Genomic DNA, 26,542 nt, shown 5'->3' on the forward strand with positions numbered 1-26,542 from the left:
GGAGGGGATTGTACAGTTTTATAATCAAGTGGCTGCTATGTGCTAATAGCCGTGCAAGAGGGCAGTGCATGCCTGTTATACTGGCATTAATGTGATGTGGTAATGAGAGCGCTGGCTGGAGAGATGGGTGCATGTCTGAGTTGGCATGAATCTGGCATGTGTAAGCCGTAGTGATTCACACTGTCCTTTTTTTTTGCTTTGTTCTTCTCCTTTACTTTCAAATTTGCTCTCATTCTCATCCTCTCTCACACTCCTGCTATCGCTTCCCTCTCATTATGAGATACTGTGACAGCTGAGCTGCTTATCACCTTCTGTATGTAACATTAATTTTCAATCATCAGTCGTAAAATCCCCCAAGGGAAGTGTCAGGAAGTACTGTCTGTGTGTGTGTGCGTGCGCGCGTGCATGTGCGTATCTGTGCACACGTACGCTGTCATCCTCTTGCTTGTGTCTATGTGTCCATACGTGAGTGAACTTGCATTCATGCATATGTGTGTATTTTAAGAAGGTTTGTGGGATTACAGTAGCTCAGGGCAATATTCCTTAATGATATCATTTCTCACAAAAGGTTTTTAATATTCATGCTAATATTTCACATGCACACACTCCATTATACACCCCACCCTTCCATTTATATGTGATAAGTAGACAGGGTTGTCTCCAGAGTGTCTCTACGTTTGTGTCATCTTCGCAGGGGAAAGACACACACATGAAAACACAGGCTAAGAAAAAACACTACATGCATAATTATATGCTAACACTAGATTTATCATAAGCGCATATATACAGTACTAGTAGTGATCATAGCATATCTTCTTAGGAGGTGTCTCTATTTTATTTGCATTCAATGCATGAGGAAAATTAAGTGGGCCAAGGAAATAAGGTAATCTAGATTTCGCTAATTATACAGATTCATTCCTCAGACTAGTTGTTGGGTATAAACATCTTTAATCAGGAAAAGCCCTGAGGTTAAATATGTCTTACTATCTTTCAACACGGTGAGAGACTCACACAGGCTTGTGGTGTAAATTCTGGTACTCAAATTATCAAACAAAACATAGTAAACTCAGCATAATGTCTCCTTTCGCACTAATTCCATCAGTGCATTTTTGTTTTTAAATTAATATCAATGAAACTGACCAGAAAAGAGGATGGTGTCAAATAAAGGCCTGGTTCTGTGTGTTATGTGGTGATATTGAAATACCAGCAGTTTACTCCTGTAAAAAAAGTAATGTTGCATGCAATGCAAGGTGCCACATCGGTTTCTGATACTCCAGCAAAGCCCCAAATCAATGACCACATCAAAGTGGTTGGTCTTGTGACAAAGGACAACACCCCACCGAATTTTGTGTTTGGGTGAGGTGACATGTGAGGAAGGAGCATTGCAGAGACAAGGGAGGGGTCGACTGGGAGCGAGGGAGCAACTGAGCCGAACAAAAAGAAATGCAAGGTGGGAAAAGATGGATCTTAGGAAAGAACTGAGATTAGGATGAAAAACGATTGTGCTGAGGTGACGTATGAGAGGGAGAGGAAGAGACATGACAGGCGTCTCCTTCATTTGATGTTTGAGGATGCTGACACGCAGCAGGAAATGGAGGATTATGGAAAACCTTGGGAAATGTGTGGGAGCTTTTAGCAGGAGCTTTTGTGCATATACACACACACACACACACACAGAGTCAGAAACTCAGCTGTAATGTAGTCAATTTCTAATAAAGTATTCTTTGCCTTTCCTTTTTGGACAAGAGTTCCCTGATTCCCTCATCTAATCCTCTTCTTCTGTGCTCACTTCTTTTATATTCCAATTATTTGTTGTCGGATTACAGAAGATAGCAAAGGTGAGGGTTTTTTTTGTAGTAGAGTGAATTTGTACAGCAGACAGGCTGGAAGTGATGCAGTTTCTGTCTCGAGAACACTATTGCAGACGCGTTGCAGTATATTGGCCAACAGAACAGCTTCATCCAGTCAGTGTATTTATTTCCTCGAGTTTCGCTTTCCCCCAACCTCCCACTATTTACTATTTACCCAATCTCTGTTGAAACGTCTGTGGATCCCATACTTTAGACAGAGGCAGTGCAAATTTGTTGAATGTTCATGGAGTAGATCAATTCGTGCTCTCAACGTGAATTTGCAAAAATACTCTTGACCAGGGTTTGAAGTGCGGCACTGCAGGATTACTGTAACCTAGATAAAGGAGTTGTCGTCCTGCCTCCCACAACCATGTAATTTGCTTTTCAATCTCAGAGATATTTCACAATAATTATAGAGTATAAGTTGTTCTATTAAAGTAATAGTTCCACATTTTTGGAAACACACTCAATTGCTGTCTTGCTGAGCGTTAGATGAGATGATTGATGCAACTCTCATATCTGTAAATACAAAGCTACAGTCAGCAGTAGGGCTGTCACGGTGAAATTTTAGTTGATCATTAACTGTCATACAGGTAATTGAAATTAAAGATTTGTCTTGTTCTGTTCATTTTATCCCACTACAAATCAAAAAATATGATCTTATATGAACCTGTCCAAAGACAGCTAAGCTCTTTTCCCCCATGTTTTTTTCCTGACATCGGAACTGGACGTAAATATGTTGTGCTAAGCAGCTGGTTGTCTTAGCTTAGCATAAAGACTGGAAACAGGAGGCAACGGCTAGTCTGGCCAGTCTAAGTCATGGTCTGCTATGGTTTAGAGCTTCCTTGTCCAATATGGCTGCTTCTCTGCAGAAAAAGTGTTGTTTGTCATATGTTTTCAAACAGGAAATCATAGCTCAGACTGGACAGAATTAGCTGAGAGTGCACAGTGTTAAATATAATAACAGTGGTTAGTCTCAACCTCTTTCCTGGTCAGAGTGCTTGCTGGCTGTTGTTCGTTTCAGGTCTCCTGATCTACTGCTCTGCTGCAGTACATTTTCACCGCAGGTCCCTCGTTTTATTTGTTCAAATTATCCTTATTCTAACTGTCAAGCAGCGCATCTGTTCCTTTCTTGGGCCAAATAATACAGCAACCATCTGTGGAAGCTTTCCTGATGTTTGTTTTTAAGCTTAATTTGCTTGTTCTGCAAGCATAGAATTAGATTTCTAACTGTATATTCAAATGCATAAAGTGTTGGGTTAAAGTTGACATTACGCATTTCAATTCAGACTTTCAAGTGAACCACACACTGAGTTTAGTTCACCTCAGAGAGATCTGACTTTGTTCGGCTCAATCACACAGTTTATCCGCACAGCACTGTTTGGTTCTCTTGAGAGGTTGAAACCCACAAAGTGTGAAAACCCTTAAAAGATAAAGCTCTTCAGGTCTTTGTCACTTACCCTCGGATTGTTTTTAATGTTGTTAGTTGGATCTGCAATAGGGCTGTCAACAAATATTCTGGATTTGAATATTTGGTGTTACAGAGAAGATCTGTATCTGCATTTTCTAAATCTTTCCTGTCATAATGTCCAGTGAAAGTAATTCTCAACTTAAATGTGAAAATATTCTGGCTCTGCTTTCTGTCTTCCCCGCTGTGCTCTCAGTCAAAACTGGACCAATTTCAATTCATGTTGTCTCTGTTAGTCACGTGGACACAAAAATAGGGAAAATAGGGTCCAGAATCAGATAATATGTGATGGGATTTTTTTCTGTTTGTCTGGGACATTGGAAACTTTCAGGACAGGTGGAACAGCATCAATTGGAAACTTTACTCACTTTGATTGATAGAAGTTCAGCCAGAAGCTCGTGCCGTGTCTTGCTCAGGTGACTGTCTGTACCAGAAACAATGGCAGACTTACTCTACGGCCATTTTGGCTTATATCCTTTACTTTAGAAGCTCAAACTGAGCTGATGATACCAATAATTATGTAAATTAAGGGTGAGTACTTTGCACATAAACTTGCACCGAGCTCATGTTGGCCAAGCTCTGATTCTTGATTCGTGTTGCCTGCAGTGACGCTTTAAGACCCCTACCAATTTATTTGCATTAAGTAGCCCCAACCTCTACTTTTCCGTGTTCATTTTCTTTGCTGTGGTGCTTTCCATTGCCCTTGCTCTACCCTACAGAAGATGAGACCGCCTACAGCAAATAAACTACTGTAGCATTCATCTGACATAAAGGGATGCCACTGAGTCTCCACGGCCATGAAAGCAGGAGAGGAGTAGCCCACTGGAAACCACTGACAGGATCAGCTCTAGCACAGATCAGCCTGTGTTTATGTGCGACTGTTCGACCACGTTAATGCCCATAGTTATTCAGAGGACGGGGTGCGCTCTACATTCTGGATTCATTTACACTGATTATGATGTTTAGCTGTGTTTGGTATTCAATCTTGCAGAGCTGAAGATATATTCATTCCAGCAAGCCTCAGACACACTGTGTTTTTGCATATTGAAGTCACTAAGCAGTAGTTGGGGTGTTAATGACCTGAATTATTTTCTGTGTTTTTCATCCCTGTTAAGTCACCATAACAAACAACTGTGGCAAACCCATGAAGCCAAGGTCATTATTCCTTCCCTCAGCACACACCTACACATCAGTACATTGTTTTTTTTCCCTTGAAACATCAGGAGGACCAGACACGAGCATCCACAGGTACTATAAGCATGCACCTCAATTACCTTCAGCAAACAATTACTGATACCTTATCCTTATGCCAAACACATATATGCACACAGATTAAAGATAAAGTGTAATGAGCAGCTCAATCGAAGCATGCCAGTAAGAAGCTACATATTTAACCCACTGAAGCCCACTGTTTTTTAGAATACAGCATATTTAAGGTCCTCATAAATTCACTATGTCTGAGCAATTGCCCTACATGATGGCATGATAACATTCACTCACAAATTTTAAGTTTTTATCCCTTGATATGAATCGAAGCTGAGGTTGGAGTTTAGGGAAAGACAGCAGGAGAGGAAGTGGGTCTCATGTAGATTCTGTAGGCCTTCATAATACTGTTTAGCCTGCATGTATTGGAGGCAGTTGACCACTAACTCAAACAAGTCGTTTTAATGCAGAAGTGTTACATATTAGACCTTGATGTGTCATTTTCATACATTTTGTAGCTTTTTATTGCTCCGTTGGACTTAAAAAAATCTCAAATATTGTTAAAACCAGATCCTGTTAGAGAGTTCCAGCTTAGCTTTAACATTACATTTTCTCCCCGTTGCTTTCGTAGCGATACGGAGGCTACTTCTGGGAGATAAAACCTTCCTTTGCAGTCAAGTTAAACAAACACTTTGAACAGAAGTTGTGGAAAGACTGCCTGGTTTTTTGAAAAGACGACTGAATTTCTTGAAATCAAACAAATTGCTGACAAAGTAAATCAGACGACGTCTTTGAGGACAGTTATGTTCCACAGCTTTTATGGCCTCGGTATGTTCAAAGTGTAAATTACGCAGTCTTATGATCTTTGACAGTCCAATCAGTGTTGCTGCTGTCTCCTCAGGCTTGACAACTTGGATATTGTATGCAAATCATGTTTTATTGGCAAAACCTAGTCTAAATCACCCCATGCTGTAATAAGTGTGTCCCAAAAGTTGATCAAGTCCAAAATCAGCCGCTTTAGAGACTTCACGCCAATGTTTGTTATTAGGACTTTCTAATATTTAAGGTATATGATGTTTTAATTTGGATTGTGAGCTCAGCCATTGTCCTGAGTGGAGGTCAGAGGCCACTGCTGGCATATTAGATAGTCCCTGATGAAATAAACAAGCACTTAATCTAAACTCTCACACACAGAAACATCTCTCCAGCGGTTTTGAAACACAATGGAGCTCAGTCAAAACCATGGCAGCCGCAGTTTAAATGACCAACACATGCCTCAGGCTTTTTGCTTTGTCTTTAAACAGTCATTTCCCATTATCCTTCTCTTTGGCTGCCATCTATTATGTGCCTTAAGAAGGAAATGGGGGTCAAGAGCTATAGACAGTGGATGAAATCCCTTCCAAGTGTGCATTTTGAGGGCTTTTAAATCACCACAAAACTTTATCCTAACACGTAAGAAGCAAAGCAGTTATGGATGATTATGGTTATGAAGGTCAGTGAGACAATAGGTCTCCATCTGTGACTGACAGAACTACTGTCCTACGTGTGTGTGAGCATGTGTGTGTGTGTGTGTTATGTGCTGGCATGCAGAAAACCTCCTTAGTCATTTCTTTGTGACTCAGCCCTCTTCCATCTGACAGCTTAATATTAAAAAGCCTTCATCCTGCAGCAACACAGTCTGAGTTATGGCTTCTGGCACGGTGCGTGTGATTGTGTGTGTTAAAACCTGCTTCGTCATGATGTTTTCGGCTTAGCGTGGATCATAATGAACAACAAATTTGAATAGCTGTTATCCACGAACCAACTCTTGGCTGCATAGCGCATGTGGGTGGGTGGGTGGGTGGGTGTGTGTGTGGGTGGATATGAATGTATCTTTTCTTTCATATACTTGTGTTTTGTATTAGTGGCCGTGCGTGCGTGTGTGTGTGTGCGTGCATTTGTTTCATTGTGCTCTTTGTGTTTCACTGCGTGTGAGTTTCTTGTTATGTATGGGTATGCAGATAATTATATGAATATATGTGTGTGTGTGTGTGTGTGTGTGTGAGAGAGAGAGAGAGAGAGAGACTGTGTGTGTGTGTGTGTGTGTGTGTGTGTGTGTGTGTGTGTGTGTGTGCGTGTGTGTGTGTGTGTGTGTGTGTGTGTGTGTGTGTGTGTGTGTGCATGTGTTATGCATGTGACAAAGAGTGAGAGAAACTTCTGTGGACCATGAACAATGGCTGTCAGCCTACTGGTGACAGAATGGCTGAGGAGGTTTCCTCTTGAAGTTTTCCATTCAGCTTCATATGCAAATAAGCTGCTTGTTCTCCACAACGCTGGTTCAGTATCATCGAGCTCATACATCCACGCACTAACAAGCATCAGACACTCGTACACAAACTCACACAAAGCCTAAATGAAACACGCACACATGCACACTAGAGTCAGGGATTGAATTAATATAATGGCAATATTGTGACATATAACCAAAAAGTTGGGACGCTGTGTAAAAGTTTTACAAAGTGTCCATGTAGTAACATCCTTTATCCAATCATGTGTTCACAAAGTGGTGAACCTCGCTCCATCCTCGCTTGTGAACAGCTGAGCCTTCCCAGGATGCCCCTTTCATACCCAATCACTATGCTATCACCTGTTACCAGTGAACCTGCTTACCTGTGGAATGTTCCAAACAGGTGGGTTTTTTTTTTTTTGCTGGCATCAAATTCATAATAAACATATATTTACAAAAATCAATGAAGCTGATGAGCTCAGACATTAAATATATTGTCTTTGTGCTGTTTTCAATCGAGTTAATGTCAAAAAGGATTAGGATTAGCATGTTTTCCATCTGTGCATTCATGTACCCACAGGCATTTTCTCTCCCTGTCTCCAGCCCCTCCATATCACACTTAACATTTGCATTTAATATACGCTCACACATTATTCCAAACAGCGCGTTATCAGAAAGGTAAAGCTCCTTCAAATGACACACCAGATGGGCTTTCTTAACTCATTCTCCCATGGCTGCACAAAGACACAGGGACATGTGCAACATTTCAAGGCAACGGCGCCTGTGAACACAAACATCAACCCATGAAGTGGCGCATCAGAAGACTCATAGACACACGCGCACAAATCCAACACAGGTGCAGAGTTTGATAAAAAGCAAACACGTGAACACAGATGGGTTTCGGCGGCGAAGTCTGCAGCAATTGAGAAATCTTAATTAAAAGTAAACTTTGGGCAAGATTAGAAAGCTTGCCCTCACTGTTAATGAGAGCATGCTGTTTATGAAATGTGAGCCTTCACAAACACATCGGCATGCAAATGAGATTGTGTTTTAATAAGGACTTCACTACATGTTCCATATTTTCAGTTACACTCTGAACATGAAGATTACAGAGGCACAATATTTTGATGATTTAGACATGCAGTGTGAGTAGCATGTAGTCTAATTAGCCAATACTCATTAGTCAAACAGAGTCAGTCCAATTAAGTCCATTTGGTAACGTCTCAAAGCAGCTTCACGGCTTCACGGTCACTTTTCTATACCTGCCCTTGATCTTTGACCTACCTGTGAAAATAGTTCATAAACAACCTTTCCAATGGCCTCTTTGCCTTAAGTGGGAAAAAATCCTTCGAAATTACATGACTAATACACACTCTATTGGGGAAAGCAGCAGGGATTTTCTTTGTCTTGAAGTTTTAAGTGAGGTTTTGTGCTGTGATGTCTGGCTCAAACTCTCCAAGAAGACACAACAGCCTCATTAGAAAAATAGACGGGGCATTTGGATTCCATTCTGTAGCTGCGAAACAGCGGGGGGAGAAACATTTTGATATGAATTCAGAAACGATAAATCCGAGAATATGTTGACAGGACTGCCTTTAAAGTTTGGCTTTAGCTGGCGAGATGAAGCACCGCAGCTCGAGCCTTTAGCAATGTGTGCAGCCTGAGATTTCAGTATGCAGGAGGCGTGCTAAATACTGGAAAGGATTGTTTTCAAAGGAGGGTAAAGAAATGTACTTTATCTTGTAGTCACACAGATAGATGTGTCTGACAAACTTGGTTCAGTGAGGTCTTACCCAGTGTCCCTGCCAGAGGCAGACATCTTTACTGTAAGATCTCTCCTTTTCCTTCTGTTTCTCGAGATGCAAACACGCACCCTGACCTTCTCCTTTTCTTTTCATATCTCTTTTCTTCTCCCCCTGCCTATGTTTATCTGTCCTTACTCTCGCCTTGTGTTTTCGTCTCATTCTTTCAAGGATTCAGTCTAAGCAAATGAATCTATTCTCCCTTTTATCTTGCTTTTCCTTTCATATCCCTTTCTACACATGTTCCCCCTCACTCTCTTCGTCTCCTACACCTTTCCACATTGTGATGCCGCCACTCTGCCCTTCTACCCCCCCTTTCCCTCTCCTAACTCTTCTCTCTTCCATCTCATTTCCTCCCTCTCTCCTTCGCTCCCACTCACCAAGGTCCTGGAGAGGGGAAATGAAAAGTGTATGTATTCTGTAGTGGTGCAGTGTGGCAGCGGGAGGGAAAACTGCTGTTTTATGGTTTTATTTATGGATCTGTAGATTTCTGACGCTGTGCACATCACACACGGGGGGCATAGGGGGAATGAAGAGCAGGCTGATGTGAACTGCTGCTAGTACCCCCAGTGGAGCTGCAGACTAGCAAGGAGGCAGAGGAGGAGTGCACACATGCACAGGCACAATCACGCGTTTTGGACCAAATATGCACCCGCTATAACCTTATGTGTGGAAATACACGCACACACATACACACAGCAAACTCAAGTATTCATGACAGGATATTAATTTGCACAAACACATCAGCGCTATCAATTTATCTACTCCACTCCTCCATCGAGAAAAACACATGAACAATAACATGTCCCCACAATCGCCCTCTAATATCAAAATATACAATTTGCTCGCCCGTCTGTTTGCACTTTCGTCTCTCGGCTGACTGATACCACATTCCCAGCAGAGACGAGTTTTTCTTATCTGAAGGTCAACTTAAGCCAGAACGGTGTTTGTCACCTCACACTCTTAGACAAACCCAGCAGTGCCATCATAAACATTTAATGGAAGCGGCTATCATTGCACAGCAGATGGTGCTAACAGTGCTAGTGCACACCTTGGCTCATGTCATGGCCAATAAATAGCCTTAAATGTAAGGAGAATGTCAGGTAGAGAAAATGAAGGACGCTGCACTGTGCTGAAATTACAGGCCGATGGAATATGCACAGCGCACCAAGCCTTAGCCTCGATTTTTCAGATCATTGTTACTGTTTGTTGTATAACCGCAACTAAAATTGGAAGCACTTGTACATTTTATATAATATCCATTGAGTTTTTGTTTTTCATGGAGTGCGATCGTTGTCCGCACTCCAAAGGATTTGAATCAGCTGTACAAGCAAAACTCTAAGAGGCTCTGATGTAGTTTTGCATTTGAATGGCCCAAGCAGGAAACTGAAAAAGTACAAATCAGGACTTCCATGCGTTCTGTTGGAGTTGCATTTAACTTGGCTGAATCGCATCAGTTGTGCATAAACCGGAGTATCAACTTCATCCAAGCGTGAGCTTATAATTCATTCATTTCAGGTTTATGAAAGCTTAGCTGTTTATTCCTCTATATTATTAGGTGGCTCGAAGGCGAAGCAGGCCTCAGATCAGCCTTGGACAGTAATAAGCATCTCTCTCTCTGTTATTACTCTCTTGTATTACCTTAAACAAGTAGATTCTTTACATGTTTACTTCAGTGATGTATCGCTGGATTCTGAAGGTGGCAGAAGAATGGCAGAAACAGACATAAAGTCATGCATTCAGCACATTTTAGAAACCGGACAGCTCAGTCTTGAACAAACATGATTTATAGAAAATGATTTCCTCACTCGAACTGTGGAGCGTTTTGAAATTTGATAGCACGCTGGTGGAAAGGAGTGGAGGATCTAAAATCCGCCTGAACGAGCTCAATTTGCCTCTCGATGACAGGTCATGTTAACAGGGGGACAGGTGTTTGACGCTAAACGCATTCGGATAATGTGGGAAAAGAAGACGACCTGTGTGTTAGTGTTGGAGTGCCTGGGATCGCAGTGACATGTTCAGTGTTTAAAGGTGTGATGTGTCATATTTTCCAGTCAATTAACATCTTCATCTTACATGACAAGTGATTAGTCAGGTTTAGGTGCAGCGTGTACAGTAAAGCAAAGTAATTTTTTTAAGATATGAACATAAGTGGCAGCTTTAGAGACCACTTCCCTTGACTGTGGCCCCATTTATGATTACAGCGCACCAGGATAATGCAGATAATTTGGCATCAGTGTTTCAGTGCTTAGAAATCCTTCATGTGGCACCTTTAACATGTCATTGGAGAACCCGTGTGCACAAAAAAACACTGTGAGGCGAAAATAGAGCAGCACCAGTCCCCTCTCCCTTTCAAAAACGGGACCCTAAAACCCATAATTCCCCTCTCTACCTGCCCACTGCAGTGTGAGTGTCTGTGAGTCTCTCGTCTCCTCGCCCACCCTCTCTCCTGGGTAATTTGTTGTGTAAATACGGTCTACTTACAGCTGACGGACCCTTTCGGCTGTGGCGCTGGAAATGCAATTACAGGCAGCAAACATCTCCATTGTTATCACTGGAGGGTGCGACGCTCATTTCGGTCCCCTCTGCAACGGGGGCCGTTATTGATCAGTATCAGCTTTGAGGAGGGGATTACTAATGAAGCCATCTGAAAGCCTTTTGTGCTTGCTAAAGAGTGTGCATGCATGCACGCACACACACGTGTGTGCGTTTGTGTGCGTGTTGTAAATAGATGTGTGTAAGAGAGGCAGACAGAAATGTGTTGGGAAATGTAGGTGCCACTATGACATCCTGTTCTGTATGACTAATGCTTCCTGTTGTAGTGCTCTGCTGCCTCTGGTGGTGGTTTTGTTAGTTACACCAGCCGTCACTTTTTACCCCTGAGAACAGAGATTTTTTGGTAATACAGTGCCGACTCCCAAGAAGTTGGGATGCTGTGTAAAAATGAATGTTTTTGACGCATACTCAACTGGAAACAGTACAAAGACAATATATTAATGTTTGACCTCATCAGTTTCATTGATTTTTGTAAATTTATGCTTATTGTGAATTTGATGCAGCAACACGTTTCAAACAATCAGAATCAGAATCAGAAAAAGCTTTATTGCCAAGTACGATTTTACACATACGAGGAATTTGTTGTGGTGAAGTTGGTGTATGACACATCTACTAGACAACGACAAATTGGGACAGGAGCAATTAAAGACTGGGAAATGCTCCAAAAACACCTGTTTGTAACACTCCACAGGTAAACAGGTTCATTGGTAACAGGTGATTGCATTTGTAAATAATTGCATTCAGTTTTTATTCCCATTTTAGACGAGTGTCTCATGTTTTTTGGAATGTGATTTTAGTATAATCACTGTGTGCTGAGGTAGAAATTTAATGATAATTGCTTCCCTGTGGAGCCTTGACAGCCTTCTGAGGGACCCAGCATTTGTGGCACCCTGGTGACTTTGAAGAAGCTACTTGTATCTATATGCTTTTGTCAATCACTGTTATAGTCCTTACTAAATTCCATTGATTTCCTGTAGACCTATTGTAACCTTAGTTTAATCCTCACACAAAGACCTTCAAGCTCGGCTGAAAAACTTAGATTCAGATCTCACATATAACATTAAATATTCATGGCTAAATAAGGCTTGATGAGATTTGATTGATAGTGGCCTTGCAGCATAAACAAACTACCCAACAACTGTTATCACATTTTGCTGAAAATATTGCTTAGGTCTGATTGATGCACAGACACATGTGACATCACCTTTGTCCAACTAAGCCAGAGCACAGACACAAGCACAAATTCAGAAATCTGTCCCAGCGTCGACAGAAAATCACATAAACAATTCACATAGCGCCATTTTGCCCATCATTAGAAGCCAGCTGAGATTAAAATTCACAGTTTTCACGAGAGTCCACATGGAAATCCTTGTTTATCTTTCTGACTTTTTGATCCTCCCGAAGAGAGCCGTAAAAGCATGCATGCTCGCTCTCACATGACACAAAGCTCTCCTTGACTGTGGTGTATTTTTCCAGCTCTTCGGTAACCCTCGCGGCTCTGCTGGTGTAAACCTGGCGGAAACACATTACCCTGCAGAGTGAAAACTTCAGGCCAGCACTTTAACACAGTCGGAAATTATTCTCATACACCCGTAGCATAGTGACTGGGGCTCTGTACTCACTCAATTATTAAGTACCCTGACTTCACGTACAGCTTATTTTCCTCCCTGTTTTGAGTCACACTGGTCTAATACCATGCTTGTGTGGCAGTCTTTGAAGCAGAATAGGGGTTTTTTTTGGTGCCTTTTTGATATGCGTACAGGCGCCTGTGGACAAATGATTTGCTTCATTCTCTCCTGTCTTTGTTCCTTTGTGTTCATTTTTTTTTTCGCTTTGTATGAAGTGATTGCCCCACAATTATTTTTGCATATTCATAAAGTCCTTGTTTTTTTTTAATGCTCTTCTCTTCCAGAGGATGTTGAAATGCAGTTATCAGGTGTTGGTTTGGGTTAATAGCGTGCAATATACTATACATTGTTTGAGGGGGAATCAGGCTGTATGATTAATTAGCCTCCTTAATCTTCACAAGAGAGTAGAATTTGTACTGTTTTGAAGTTACCTATACACAGAAAAGATGAATTTGTAATACCAACATTTATAATGCCCACAAAAACTTACTTTTGTACCAAGTAGGTACAAAGATGTTTTGCACTGGTGATGCACCACAGTTGCATTAGCACCCAATTTTCTAAGACTGGAGGAAAATTGTCCCTTTAAATGCTCCTGGTCTTGCAGCTTAATGATTAATTTAGATTTTTTGCTAAAAGCAGTACTTTTGATATCTAATTCAGAGTTTGCGGATAAACTTCACACATTTGAATTATACATGTTTTATATATAGAAATGCAGGTAAACTGCCCTGCACAGAGTAGCATTATGTAAGGATGTAGAACCGTACTGTCGATGCATGCTCTGTTATCTGCGCTGTCGTGTGAAAAGTTACAAATTGGTGCTTTTTATGGTGATTCGTCCGAGCACAATGTATTCACAAGAGCAGATGGCGATGTTATTCCCACAAAAGCACGTAAAATAGAGTTATTAATGGGGTGGAAATGATTGACAGGTAGAAACAAAGGCTCATCTGGCACACCTTGGTGCTGCTGTGGTTTGTGCCACACAAAGCACTAATCTTCAAACTCACTTTCAAACACTGCGCATGGCCCACTGACACCAAGCAGGCAAAGCAGATAATTAGATCAAGATGGCTAAAAAAGTGTAGTCAATGCTCACAGCAGCCTGAGTTTTAAAGCTAAGTTATAGAGTGCCTTAGAGACTAAAAAGAAGACATAAACAGGCGAGGAAAAAAAAAACTCTCTGAATTAGGGCCAAAAGCAGCGGAATGAGATTTCTGCTGACCTGTAGGTTCATAAATTCAGCCAGGAATATTGTGTTATTTCATTTGGTGCAGATTGGGAGAACATAGGCGCAGATAATAGCCAATGAATAATGGAAAGCCCCAGGTACACATCTCCTGAGGTGAGCTTGCCCTTTGCACATTAGACACGATTCAACAGCTCCACTCTCAGGACGTTTGTCAGCTCAGCTTATTCATAGCAAATGCTGCGTGAATAAATGTAACTGTTAATGCAGGTTTGTGTTTGTGCCATTTGGGCCTGTTGGAGCACAGTCGGTGGTTTGTTGTGTTCCTGGAAGAGTTTTTGTTTTGCATGACTAAGTTCAGACTTTAATGTCCTGTATTTACCAGAGTTACAGCCAATAATTTGTTTAGTTGTTTAGAGGTTTATAAGTTTTTATATCATAAAGCCTGGTCGGGGTCCAATTGCTTATTTATTTCAGGTAACTGGTGATAAATGGACTACTGACTTGCGTCTTACCACTCACAGACTTAAACTGGTAGAATTTGATGCCCCTTCACTCCTGATACCGCTGAGCTTCCTGGTTTGACCACTCGATGTCAGTGTTGTCCAGGTACTCTCTCGTGTCTAAATGGTTCAGCTCAGTAAAGTCACTTTCAGCTCAACTGTTGGAGTTATATTCAGCTTTATAAAAAAAAAGGAAAGGATATCGCCACACCTCTTTGCATTTTGGAATTGTTCAACTGAGAGTGAACCAATTATATCCCTCAGTCTGAGCAGAGCACCAATAGAGATCACAGAAACTTTTTTTGTGGTAAACTGCACATTTGAGATCGTCAAGTGGTTGAAAAGTGTATCTAAAAAGCGGCTCTCCTTGAAGAGTTCATTCTCCTTCTTATCATTATAAAGGATGCTAAACAAAAAGCCTCGTGTGGCTCGTTCACCTCAGTGGTCACCTTTCCTGTTAGTGACAGCTGAAGGGTTCTCTCTGAGAGGATTTGTTAGCACTTCAGCAACCTCAAAGTGGGAGTATGCTCAGTGGCTTTAGCATAATAGCCTTTGTGAATGTGTGTGGTTTTGGCTGTGAACCCTGCTTGGCCTCAGTCCGCTTTGCCAGGTCCAAATTTCTTTGGTCAGACATGAAGCAAAGTCATGCGGACCACCTCGCCTCCCTCCCTGCTCCCGACCACATCCTCTCCAATAAGACCTTGACACACAGCTGCATTATTATAAGTCAAACAGCGGAAAGTACAGACGGTAGTGTGCATGATTATAAGACAACTAGTCACACTGAAAACTAATTATCCACTTTTAACTCACTGAATAATTGAACTTGGCTATTTAAAGTAGCCATTAAATGTGATATCACTCACTAGGTCCTAATTACTGCTGCATTTAATGATACATCTTGTCTCCTGTCCAGATAACCAGCTCCTGCAGTTTGGGAAGCTTGTAAGCACCTCCAACACCTATGAACCCGTTGACCCTGGAAATCCCAGGAAGCCTGTAACCGTGACAACAGACCAGCCTCTGCTCTGGAGCATGGGGATCCGCAAGAACGGGGACTGACGGAGAAAATCAGATGCAACTACTTTTCTGGAGCTGTGCCATAACAAACTTCATAGTTTTATATGTTTTGGACAGTAAGATGTAAGAAAAAAAAAAAAAAAAAAACATTGAAAGCACTATTATACGTGGCCAAAAATCACTGAAGTGTTTCCATGAATGATAATGGAGACTTTGGCAGCTTTGTTGGAACATATGAAAATTCAAAACTGACTAAAAGAGCTGATTATGGTTTTTAGTTTTATCCCCCCGTGGCCACCCTTGACAAGGATATATGTCTGTCTACTGTATTCTTTTAAAACTTGTAACATTTAGGTTTTATACATCACTTGGATGTGCTTCTTCACCATACATCTTAGTCAAAATGAACCTTACAGAAATGAATCCCTCCTTATGTATATGCACGTTATGCAACCAGAATCCAAGCCTTACTCCATGCCAATATCCGCTTCCCTTCATTAAAACATTGTGATATCAGACAACTCTCAGGTAAGGACTGAGAGCATATTGCAGACAATCACAAGACAACTATGCCTAGTGTACATCTTCCTTTAAATGTGTGCAGGTATCAGCTTTATATCACAGCCTACAGTATGTGCCTTTGACATCAGTGCTCCTTCTCCACTGTTCTCCTGTAGCCGCTATATTAACCGCACCTGTTCAGTACTGTGGAAAACACTGTTCACCCAACTTCAAAGTATTTGTGCCTTTTCTTGAGAGTTTAGTACTGTACTTTTGAAAGTTTAACAAGGTAAAAAAAAAATGCTTACATGCTGTAGTGAGCACAGATCAGTCTGGGTTTCCATTTGTTTTATTTACACAGCGAAAATAGAAATGTTGTGCACAGAATGTAAAAATGCCATCCCTTCAGTCCACAATCACACCAGCCCAATAATACATGTCTTGTCACCGTCTCCTGTCCCCGGGTATTGAAGTTTGTGTTTTTGCTTGACCAGGATTTAACCACCACTAGAGAAACAAAAGAAAGACAGGCGGTGTTAGTGATTGGAGAAATCCAGATGGTACACAAACAGCCATGTTTGACTATAATATTCAGTTTGAATAACAGAGCAAACAAATGAATCACTGCTCAAGAAAGCTTCTCCATACAAGACAATGATATTGTATATCAGTATCACCATTTTCTTCCAAAAAACAGACAATCCAACTTCTGCACTTTGGGATACTGTGTATTCTGACTATTATGACAACATCCTAAATGAATGGTATTTGAATGTCATCTCCTACTGCGCACAAAAAATAAAACCTCGAGTGCTACCAGTGTGACTGCCTTTTTTTTTTTAACTCATGTCTTTTGTGGAATGATAAAACCTAATTACTCAATTAACAAGTGGTTATTAATGGCCATTTAGTAATATGGTAAATTTAGAATTTTTGATCCTTAACTTAGTTATTCAAGGACCAACTCTATTGTATCATTTATATAATAAAACACATCTTTGCATCAGTCTTTTGCAAGAATGTGATCTTTCTATTGAGAGTTAGAAACTGAATATACTTGGCATGCTGCGGCCCACAGAGGGACAGACATTCTAACACCTTTCAGTGAATTCCTGCATTCAAATGTTATTTATACACCTTTGCAGTGAGTAGAAAGGGACAATACAGCAGCTGATCAGGAATAGGGAGTGGGTACAGTTAGGGTTACTCATCACTGATACCAGACAGACTGAGATGAAATGTTTAGACAGTGCTTTGCTGGATAGATCAGGGACAAACAGGATCTCATCAAGTCTCCTGAACCACCTCTTCACTGTTACTCATAATTTGTCATTAACAACACTTGAAGCATTTTCTTAACCCTGAAAAAAAATCAGTAGTAATAATAAAACACACACCAACTGCACGATGCAGTTTACCGTGTAAATATGTTGTTTTACTCCTACTTACACAATGATGTTGTTGATGGGGATGTGAATGAGTTTGACGAAGAAACCAATGAAACCCATAATGGCAAACCCAATCGCTGTGGCCATGGCAATCTTCTGGAATTCTGAAGGAAGACACACATAAATGTCACAAAACCCAAAAAAAAATTACTAATCGGATCCCAAATGTGTTCGCCGAGCAGCTCAGGATTGAAACTGGGATTGAAACTGAGGTGAGACGCCGCTGCCAGCACAACAAAGACTGCGCTAAATGAAAGGGCGAACATACCTTTTCTGTCAGGTTTTGTGCATCTCTTTACGAGCCTGATGGAGTCTTTGACGAACTGCCGGCTGGGCTCAACAAACTGCATAACCTGATCCATGGTGTTTGTGCTGCGGTCAAAATCAAAAACAGAATCAGTGTTAAAGCTTGGACTGCTTTCAGTGCTGACGTTGACTTCAGCAGCCTGAGCCTTTTATGACCCCCACAACGTTAAAATTCTTAATATACCGTACATCATCTATTTTCCATCACATATTACCCTGTACATTGAAATATATGTGTTCTTGTTACTGAAAAATGCGTTTTTAAGTTAGCCATGTTAGCAAACTCATCCTTGCTAGCTAACGTTAACGTCAGAAAGTCTATGAGGTCGATGTAACGTTAGGTTAGCCGAAAAACCAATAAATAAAACAAATGAAAGTCTAAAAGGCCTCAAGCGACTTAGTGAGTTACATATATCTAAAAATATACAGTAACGTTTAATAAAATAGCACCTAGTTTACCTGTATCTGTCGTGTTAGATGAGAAGACAGTCGGAAGAATGACGGCCACGTAGCTTTCAGGCAGCTTCTTCGTCGAGAAGAGCTGACGTTGACTTTAGACGCGCATGCGCATGATCCTGATTGGGTCTTTGTTTGAGCACGAGTTCTTGTCCACACTGCCACCTACAGGCTAGGCGGTAGTAATACAGAGACCGGCGGCCAGCTTTGATTACAGCAATAGTTACATGGGTTAACCCCAGTTCGCTCACTTTCTTAATTATATCCGGCTTTTTCCACCAGCCCTGTTTAATTAGGCTGCAAAACATCACTTGAAACCTAAATTGGTTTTAAGACTTCAAAGGTTACTGACCTTTCCCCTCCCTTTTCCCACACACTGTAGTATTTCTAATGAATGTTACACTATATTATTTACTGCTCCTTTGTTTGCCATCTTTATAATTCAATAATCTAATAATACTTATAATAATGTAATTATATGGCACTATGTTTGCTCTTCTTGTTCTTACATCTACAGCACAGGAATAGTTTATGATCAGTTTATTAGAATAAAGTAAAAACATTTTAATACACTAGCAGACATTCCTGGAAACAGGACAGCTGACTGATGGGATATTGTTATTTGGCTAGTGTAATCCCAAATAATGTATAAATCATAATACACACCATGCTTTGAGGGCACATTGGTCCTGGACTTGTTGTAGCCATTCCTCCTGCTCATTCCACATTCCTTTAGTCTTAAATACTCCCTCATGTGAATTAGATTAGGACGTAGTTTCTTAACAGAATGGTGGCATTTTCTCATAATCTTTCTTCTCTATTACTCTGGTTCTGTGGTTTGAAAACATTCCACAATCACAGTAATACTCATGTCCAGCAAAAGACAAGTTCATGTGCTGCAGTCCACTGCAATGTAGACTTTTTCCATCCCTACTGGTGCCTTAATCAATTAGCAAAATAGTGACTAATACTAAAAAGTACTCTGCTACAGGTAGCAGGATTCAAACCGTACTTTTGGTGTTTGTCACTTTCGTGAATAGACCATGGAGTAAGTCACATTGAAATTTAGTCATCTGTTTGGGTCGCAACTCCCAGAGGTGAAATTCATCCCAATTTTCATATGTTACTGCACCCAAAAAGGTCAAACCAGCTGTATATACACTCAGAACTCACATACACACCAACCACCAACAAGCAGAACTTTGCAAAATGTTTTCCAGTCCAACAGGTTTAATTTTTACATTATGCACATGTTGTCACATTAACATATTCCCAATTTCAAAGGCTGAAGCCGTAACATGCTAACACATGTAATTGTATTATGATTACAATCATAATGTAATTATGATTTCAATATATTGAGGTAACTGCATTACCTCAGTACAGCCACAAAACAGAAAACATTACATTTAGTCCTTCCTCAGCTGACAAGAAGCATCTGAAAGTGATGATTGCATGATACAAGACTGTACAGTCAAACAGTTCAATGAAATAAAAAAGAAGACCAATGGCTCATGTTTTACTGATCAATAAATTCTGATACTTTAAGTGCTAGAGAAGGACAGGACCCACTTCATATTAACTGTCATCTAAGTGCTTTAACTGTCAACCACAGTACGTGTGCCCCAATGTACAGTATTTCATTCAAATGTCACTTTGAAAAAAGGCTGTTGGAGGCTGTCCAGGGTCGAATTGTTCTCATCAGTGCTGAGACCCACCCCACTGCCACCCTGGGGACTTATAAACTAAGAGATTGCAAGGAGCACGTAAGGGCAACTTTGACAAACCACACCATTTTCATCCAAAGCAAGATCGTGCTAGCTAACGTCTTTGTAAGCGAAGAAGATAGAACAGCATCTGCACCCTGGATACAAAAATAAAAACCAGACTACACAATGAAGTACAGTAAAAAGACAGTTCAAAAGCATTTCTTCAACATTCTACAAAACATATCGAAGTCTTGTTTGATAAATACAGTCTGACTAAAACATAGGATTCATTTCGATATTTCATAAAATAAAGGACCTCTTGGTAGTGATCCACTCTTTTGTCCGGTCTTGTCCTTTGAGTCACAAAATACATGTTTTTCACAACAGTAACAGCAACATTAATACCTCTATGAAACTACGTCCTTCACTGCAGTTCATTTGCTGCTATTCACTGCCAGGTGATGCCAAGCATGTTGCAGCTGACCTCCCACAGTTTTTGGGCCAAGTCATCATCAGAAGCAATCCTTGAGCACCTTGCAGGAGCGCAGTCACTGAGCATACATGGGGAGAAAGAACTGCCATTAACACACTATGTGGTGCATTTGAATAAGTGTTCAACAGGGATAAAAATAGTTACCCCTCAGCTGCATACAGCACACCCTTTTGTTAACCGGCAGGTAGTTACTGAGCAGCATGAAGCAGGCACTCTGAAAGCTCTTGTGTAACCAATTCTAGGCTGGCTGAAATGCTGCGTGTACCTGAAGTACCCTCCACTCTGGCTGTCCAGGTGTGGCTCCACAGCACAGTAGATGGTGGTCTGTGCCCCCTCCACTGTCGTCTTGGTGAAAATCCTAAAGATCTTCACTGCTACTTGGATACACTGGTGCTGGTGCCTCCACAGGTCAGACTGCACCACCCCCGGGTGCAGGGAGAACACGCTCACCCCGGTACCTGCAACATGCATACAGGCACCAAAGCAGTCACCTTCACACATACTGTATAGTCATGTTAACACATGCTCTGCTATGATTTTGCATACAATTTACACATATTTCTGTGCAAAGTATGTTATTTTTCAAACAGTAGCTGTAGAGAGATGGAGTAAAGTGTAAATTAAAGTAAAAAAAACAGCCATGTTATCCAAAGTATTTGCATTTTAATTTCATTTTGTTCTTTCCCTTCTTCTGTTTGTTTCTGAGTTAAAAGAGAGACAGAGTTTTAATAGCTAGACTCCAGATGTTGTCATATTAAAGTCATTTCTCCGTTCTCGGCCATTAAGCAAGATGACAAAAATACCAATGGACAGCAATTACAAAATGTCTCATTTCCAGTGAAAATCTGATTCATACGTCCAGCAATTACGCACTTCTTCGGAGACAGAAAAGAGAGTTAAATAAGGACAAACACTTATGCAAGTAATCCAATTTCCAATTAGTATGCTTGCTTACATCAGTCTTACATAAAACTGAATACACTGCTGCTTCTGATTCACCTTTCTTAGCAAGAGCCACAAAGCTTCTGTCTCTCCATCTACTATAAATAAATTCTCCCTTTAGAAGTTAGCCATCAAGCCTCTAAGCCAGACACCTTTTTTGATGTAAATCAAATTTCAAATCTGTAATAAAGTAAATTTTTCTGTCATCCACTGTTTGCAGCATGTGCTTATGGATGCATTCCTTGAAAACGTGACCATCGCACCTTGCAACCGTTTGGCAAGTGAGCGTGCAAAGAGCACGTTAGCCAGCTTGCTCTGCCCGTAGGCCTTCATGGTATCGTAACTTCTCTCGCTGTTGATGTCATCCAGTCGAAGCCCGGTCCAGGTGTGGGCCACCGATGAAACGACGACAATACGAGCAGGAGCTGAACGTCTGATGAGGTCCAAAAGCAGAAAAGTCAACAGGAAGTGACCTGTGGAAAGTCATGTGACGCACATGTTCAGTGTCATAGTGTGAATATTGAGGCAGTAAAATGCAGTTTAGCATCTAACAGAAGTGTAAAAAAGCCGTTAAGTGCAGATTAATGTATGTGTATAGAGATACAATGAGAGGTATATGTGAATAATCTAAAATAAATATGATACGAATAGTATTAAGAGTATGAACAGAGACAAATGATTACACTAAGATATACAGAATAACAAAAGTGCAGTAGTTACATTTCAGGTGTAAATGGAAACATATAATGCAGGTGGACGAGCGAGAGAATAAACAGCTGGATGTGACACGGCATATACACTAAAGGACAGATATGCACAGCACAGACAGCAGTATGAATATTGATACGCTGAAAGGCAGATATAGAAAATAAGTTGTCTTTTGGCAGTTGATATTTTTCCCAAATGTATACTCTGTCATTTTAAATCATTTCTAAATGTGAGGGAACCCATGTCATGCTGCCAGCCAGAAAACACAAACAACTCATGAAGCACCCCAAAAAACATACGTTTTCATCAAAAAGGACTTTACACAGAGCCCTGTGACAGCTGGAGCTGCTGCAGAGGTAAGCGAACCAGTGGCTGTGCCAACAAGGCGCTATTAAGACGCCTTATACTGTTTGCTGTGTTTGTTTGTGAACTCTGAGAAGGACACTTAAAGATGTGATGTGAGCAGTTTTGCTTCCCTCCCTATTGTTCTCCATTTCCTATTTTACTGTTGATCTAACCAGCACATGTACACATGTAAAGGGTGGATGTGCAGGTATGTGTTCACATACGTGTGTGCGTATGTGTGTGTGTGCTTATGTGCGTGGGCGACCAAGTTCGAGTACAGAGTGTTCTTCTCTCTGTCAGCCTGTGACAAAAATACCACCAAGGAACAAATCATCTGGAAGGAAGCCAAGGTCCAATGCAGAGAAAGCAGTGACAGCTTGAGGAAAACAGTAACTCTGGTTCAGTTTCTTGGCTGATATGTTGGTCAGATTGGTTGTACATGTGTTGCACAGTGTGTGAACAGCCAATGATATGGAAAAACAGTATTTTTACCTTCTTCTTTTAAGCAGGAAAATCCCATCTATCACAATGCAACTGCATCATTAAATCACTCAAAGATGTGACTACCAGCTGTTACATTTATTACCAACAGTGAGCAGATAAAGTCTAAAGTCTCTCTATTACTAAACCACTTCACTGCATTTTATGATTGGTCGACAGATTCTCCAAAAGTGTACACGGACATGAAATTTCAAATCAAGGTAGACACTCCAACTTCCTGTGTGACTCACCCAAATGATTGACCCCTAACTGCATTTCAAACCCATCAGCGGTCTTGGAGTAGGGACACATCATGATGCCTGCATTGTTTATCAGGATATTCACTTGCTTCTCCTCTGAAAAGAACATCCAACACACACACACACACACACACACACACACACACACACACACACACAAAGAGTTAGTAATTACAAAGAAAATTGGAGTCCAGTGTGTCTCCAGTTCATGTGGACAGGTGGAGCCCAGGATCAAACCACCAACTGTGCCTTTGATGGACAACTGCCTTTGTGTCCTATTTCAGGAAACCCATCACCGTTTCAGGAGCGTATTGAAAGAAACCACGCGTACAATACGTGAAGCACATTAGTTACCAACCTTTGTTGATGACTTCTGCAAACGCTCTGATGGACTTGGTGTCAGACAGATCCAGCTTCCTGATGACCACATTCTCATTTCCTGTGTCTTCTAAAATCTCTGCCCGTGTTTCCTCGGCCCTCTCCAGGTCCCTGCACGCCATGATGATGCGCGCGCCTAAAAAACAAGGGCCACAGGTCACAAATCATGATGTCATGTTCTCCCCATTCCACACACAAGTTTGTTTCTGTGTGCTCCAACCCCCTCATGTTCCTGAATGAGAATACGCCATCACACTGTGCTAAACATAAAGCTCACAGTGATATATTAAGGCAAATATTCTACACATGGGAGGTTTAAACCCTTCAAAATTTTCCAAACTCAAAACTACAAAAGCATTGCTCATTTGCAGGCATGCAAAGCTACCTATGTCAATTATGGAGGAAGTACGTAAATGCCTCTGTGTGCTTTTGATCCTCCTCCAGTAATGTTCTCCAAACTCTCATTCAGCATCTCATTTAGCAAACTGCTCCGCTCACACGAACACAAGACCCTCTCAACTGTGTCATTCTCATTCACTTCGAGGACCCTAACACACACACACACACACACAAACATGCATGCCCACGCAAACAACAGGCAGACAACCCCTCCCCCCCACCCCACACTCACACAAACACACACTTTTGTACACATACATACAAAATAGCTGCAGTTCCCAGCAATTATGGAGGAGGACAGCCATTAATCAGTTGGAGCGTAGCGTCTGCATCCCATCACAGTGTCTTTGTTTCTCCCCTGCTTATTCCCTCGTGAGAAAACCCAATTGTTCCTGCATTTTACTGGCAGCCAAGTTCACTCAATTAAATAAGATAGTAAACAAAGTGAGAATGGAAGGTTATACTGTGTCAAGCTACAGATCATCCAACAGATTACACAGTGTTGTGCACGCATAAATCATGTCAGTATGCAAATAATGACCTAAGCCTGATCACATTCTGTATATTCACACACAATAATGTGTAATTATGACAGCACTCCCTCATTTCATATTTCACACATTAACTGTTGGCACTTGACGTGGATGAGTGATATGCACATTACACTTTGTCAACATGGTAAACGCACCAACAAGTGCAATGATTAAAATGGCTTCGATTCTGTTTGGTTTTGCCCCCAAGGAGCCACCTTCTGTTATCAATCCTTCCAAATGGAATCACTTTGTCATCACGTTATTACGTAATCCCATTTACTGAAAGGTGATACAGTACTTTGTCAGGGAATTCTCCAGAAGCATTACTACGCTCCTCCGGCAGCCATTATTCTTTTTGTCCCCTCTTTTTTTTTGGTCACTTTTCATCTCTCACTATGTTCTGTATTTATATTTATTTCACTACAAAAAAGAAAAAGAAAATGTTGACATGCATTATTGGACAAAAACAAGATCCCTGCTTGCCCTTCAACACGTTTTTTTTTTGTTAATGTGTCAGAAAACACAAATGCACTCTTTTTAGAAAGCAGAGGCAGATGCCACGCAGGGCATTTCAAGTGCAGACGAATGAACAAACTGAATCATGTGTGCCTGTGCGTACCGCTGGGTGCACCCTCCCATCTCTCTTTGTTGCCTGCCTGCAGGAGGGGAGCAGACCCTGACAATGCCCCCTCTGTCCCCTTGATGCCTTGTTTGCCTTTCATCTGTGCCATTTGTCTTTCACTTGGACTGCAGAAAAGTGTTAAGCAAGATGCTCATTTTGGTTCATTTAGCCTCAAATCTCTTCACGGCCTGCCATTTGTCTTGGTCTCGGAACATGCCAGAGGTTAAGCTGTGCTGAGGTTAGAAAATCACTTGATCCAGTCTGATATTCCCACCCAAACATGTAAGCACACTGAAAATGCATACAAGTAGGATTAAAGCTGATTCTATGGTGGAGGTCTGAAGGTCATGCTTTATAGCTTTAAACCAGGCTTACCTCCAGGGGAAAGAGTGGAATGTGTAGACTTTAAAGTTAGTGAAAATGGCAGAAAAAAGGGAAAATGCAGAGACACATCGATGCTGACTACAGAGGCAAGTGGAGACAGACACACAGCTGGACAGACAAGACAGAGCAGCACCTCTTCTTGCCAGGTCCCTGGCCGTCTCTTTGCCAATGCCAGTGTTGGCTCCGGTGATGATGACTGTTTTCCCATCTAACCTCTCCTCAGATGACCAGCGGTTACAGCACACACTCCTGAACAGCACACACACACACACACACACACACACACACACACACACACACACACAACACACAACAAGTACAGCATCAATAAAAGGAAAAACCCATGAATAGCACTTCCATAATAAGTGAGGGGACAAGTTTCCACTGCTGGCAGTAATCTACTTTGTCTGTTTACACAGAGACCTGATCCTCTGTGGAATTTTCCACAAAAGTGAAGACATTTGGAAGTATGCTAACAGAAAAATCAAACATGCCAAACATGATGACTGATGATTGCATCAATTTCACACAAAAAAAATCATTTAGACGTCATTTAGATTTAGATGTTTGTCACGTTTAAGCACACATCAGTGTTGGCTAAATCCTGTATATACACACAGTAGGTGATCTGCATTTATATTCCCTCACTGCATGAAAATAGTCTAATTTCATCATCATCAGTTCAAACTGACTGTAACTGTTCTTTTTTAAAATAAATCTTCACAGCCAAGGAACGAAAAAACCGTCTAAATCGACGCAAATGACACATTTTCACACAGGTCTACTCTGCCAAATCTGGTGGCACGGTGTGCTGTTACCATCCAAACATTTCCAACATTCCCTGTCATGAACACCGCCGGCCACTTCGCGCTTACCGAGTATTTTCTGTCCTACCTGCAGTTCATTCCTGCTCAGAGGCAACAAATTTCCGCCTCAGGAACCGGTGAGCGACTTCCAGCGAGAAATGAATTTACCTCCTTCGAACCTCCCAACAGTTGATCAATTGATTTCGTGCTTGTCATCTCTCCCCCCACCCGTCGCGTTTGCCATCACAATATCCCGGCTGGACCAATCAGGAGCGAGTCTGACG

General features: G+C 41.3%; 3 protein-coding genes across 5 annotated transcripts in view; 1 reads left to right on the plus strand and 2 right to left on the minus strand.

Annotated features, from left to right (window-relative positions):
• Positions 1-16,216, plus strand: part of tpk1 (thiamin pyrophosphokinase 1) — a 59,118-nt gene extending 42,902 nt beyond the window's left edge. The window contains exon 9 of one of the 2 annotated variants that reach the window (XM_076721364.1): positions 15,385-16,216. In XM_076721364.1, the coding sequence (XP_076577479.1) occupies positions 15,385-15,530 (146 nt within the window). In that variant the 3' untranslated portion in view covers positions 15,531-16,216. The remainder of the gene's footprint in view (positions 1-15,384) is intronic. The other variant, XM_076721362.1, reaches the window with a different exon arrangement.
• Positions 16,217-16,320: 104 nt separating this feature from the next.
• Positions 16,321-18,321, minus strand: sec61g (SEC61 translocon subunit gamma). Its single transcript, XM_076721365.1, has 4 exons — positions 18,203-18,321; positions 17,706-17,809; positions 17,439-17,541; positions 16,321-16,496 (listed from the first exon to the last, which is right to left on the minus strand). Exons 2-4 carry the CDS (start codon positions 17,797-17,799, stop codon positions 16,487-16,489), a joined length of 207 nt encoding a protein of 68 aa, XP_076577480.1. The 5' UTR covers positions 17,800-17,809; positions 18,203-18,321; the 3' UTR covers positions 16,321-16,486.
• A 1,082-nt stretch (positions 18,322-19,403) lies between these two features.
• Positions 19,404-26,508, minus strand: LOC143340023 (retinol dehydrogenase 12). Of its 2 annotated transcripts, XM_076761609.1 has the most exons (7): positions 26,347-26,508; positions 25,586-25,701; positions 23,495-23,650; positions 23,128-23,232; positions 21,607-21,816; positions 20,667-20,859; positions 19,404-20,459 (listed from the first exon to the last, which is right to left on the minus strand). In XM_076761609.1, exons 1-7 carry the CDS (start codon positions 26,355-26,357, stop codon positions 20,357-20,359), a joined length of 894 nt encoding a protein of 297 aa, XP_076617724.1. In that variant the 5' UTR covers positions 26,358-26,508; the 3' UTR covers positions 19,404-20,356. The 2 variants fall into 2 exon arrangements, with proteins under 2 accessions (XP_076617724.1, XP_076617725.1); XM_076761610.1 differs by lacking the exon at positions 25,586-25,701 and having other exon boundaries at positions 26,347-26,469.
• Between the last annotated feature and the right edge of the window lie 34 nt (positions 26,509-26,542).

This window comes from Chaetodon auriga, chromosome 21, assembly GCF_051107435.1.
Source record: "Chaetodon auriga isolate fChaAug3 chromosome 21, fChaAug3.hap1, whole genome shotgun sequence".
Taxonomy (NCBI): domain Eukaryota; kingdom Metazoa; phylum Chordata; class Actinopteri; order Chaetodontiformes; family Chaetodontidae; genus Chaetodon; species Chaetodon auriga.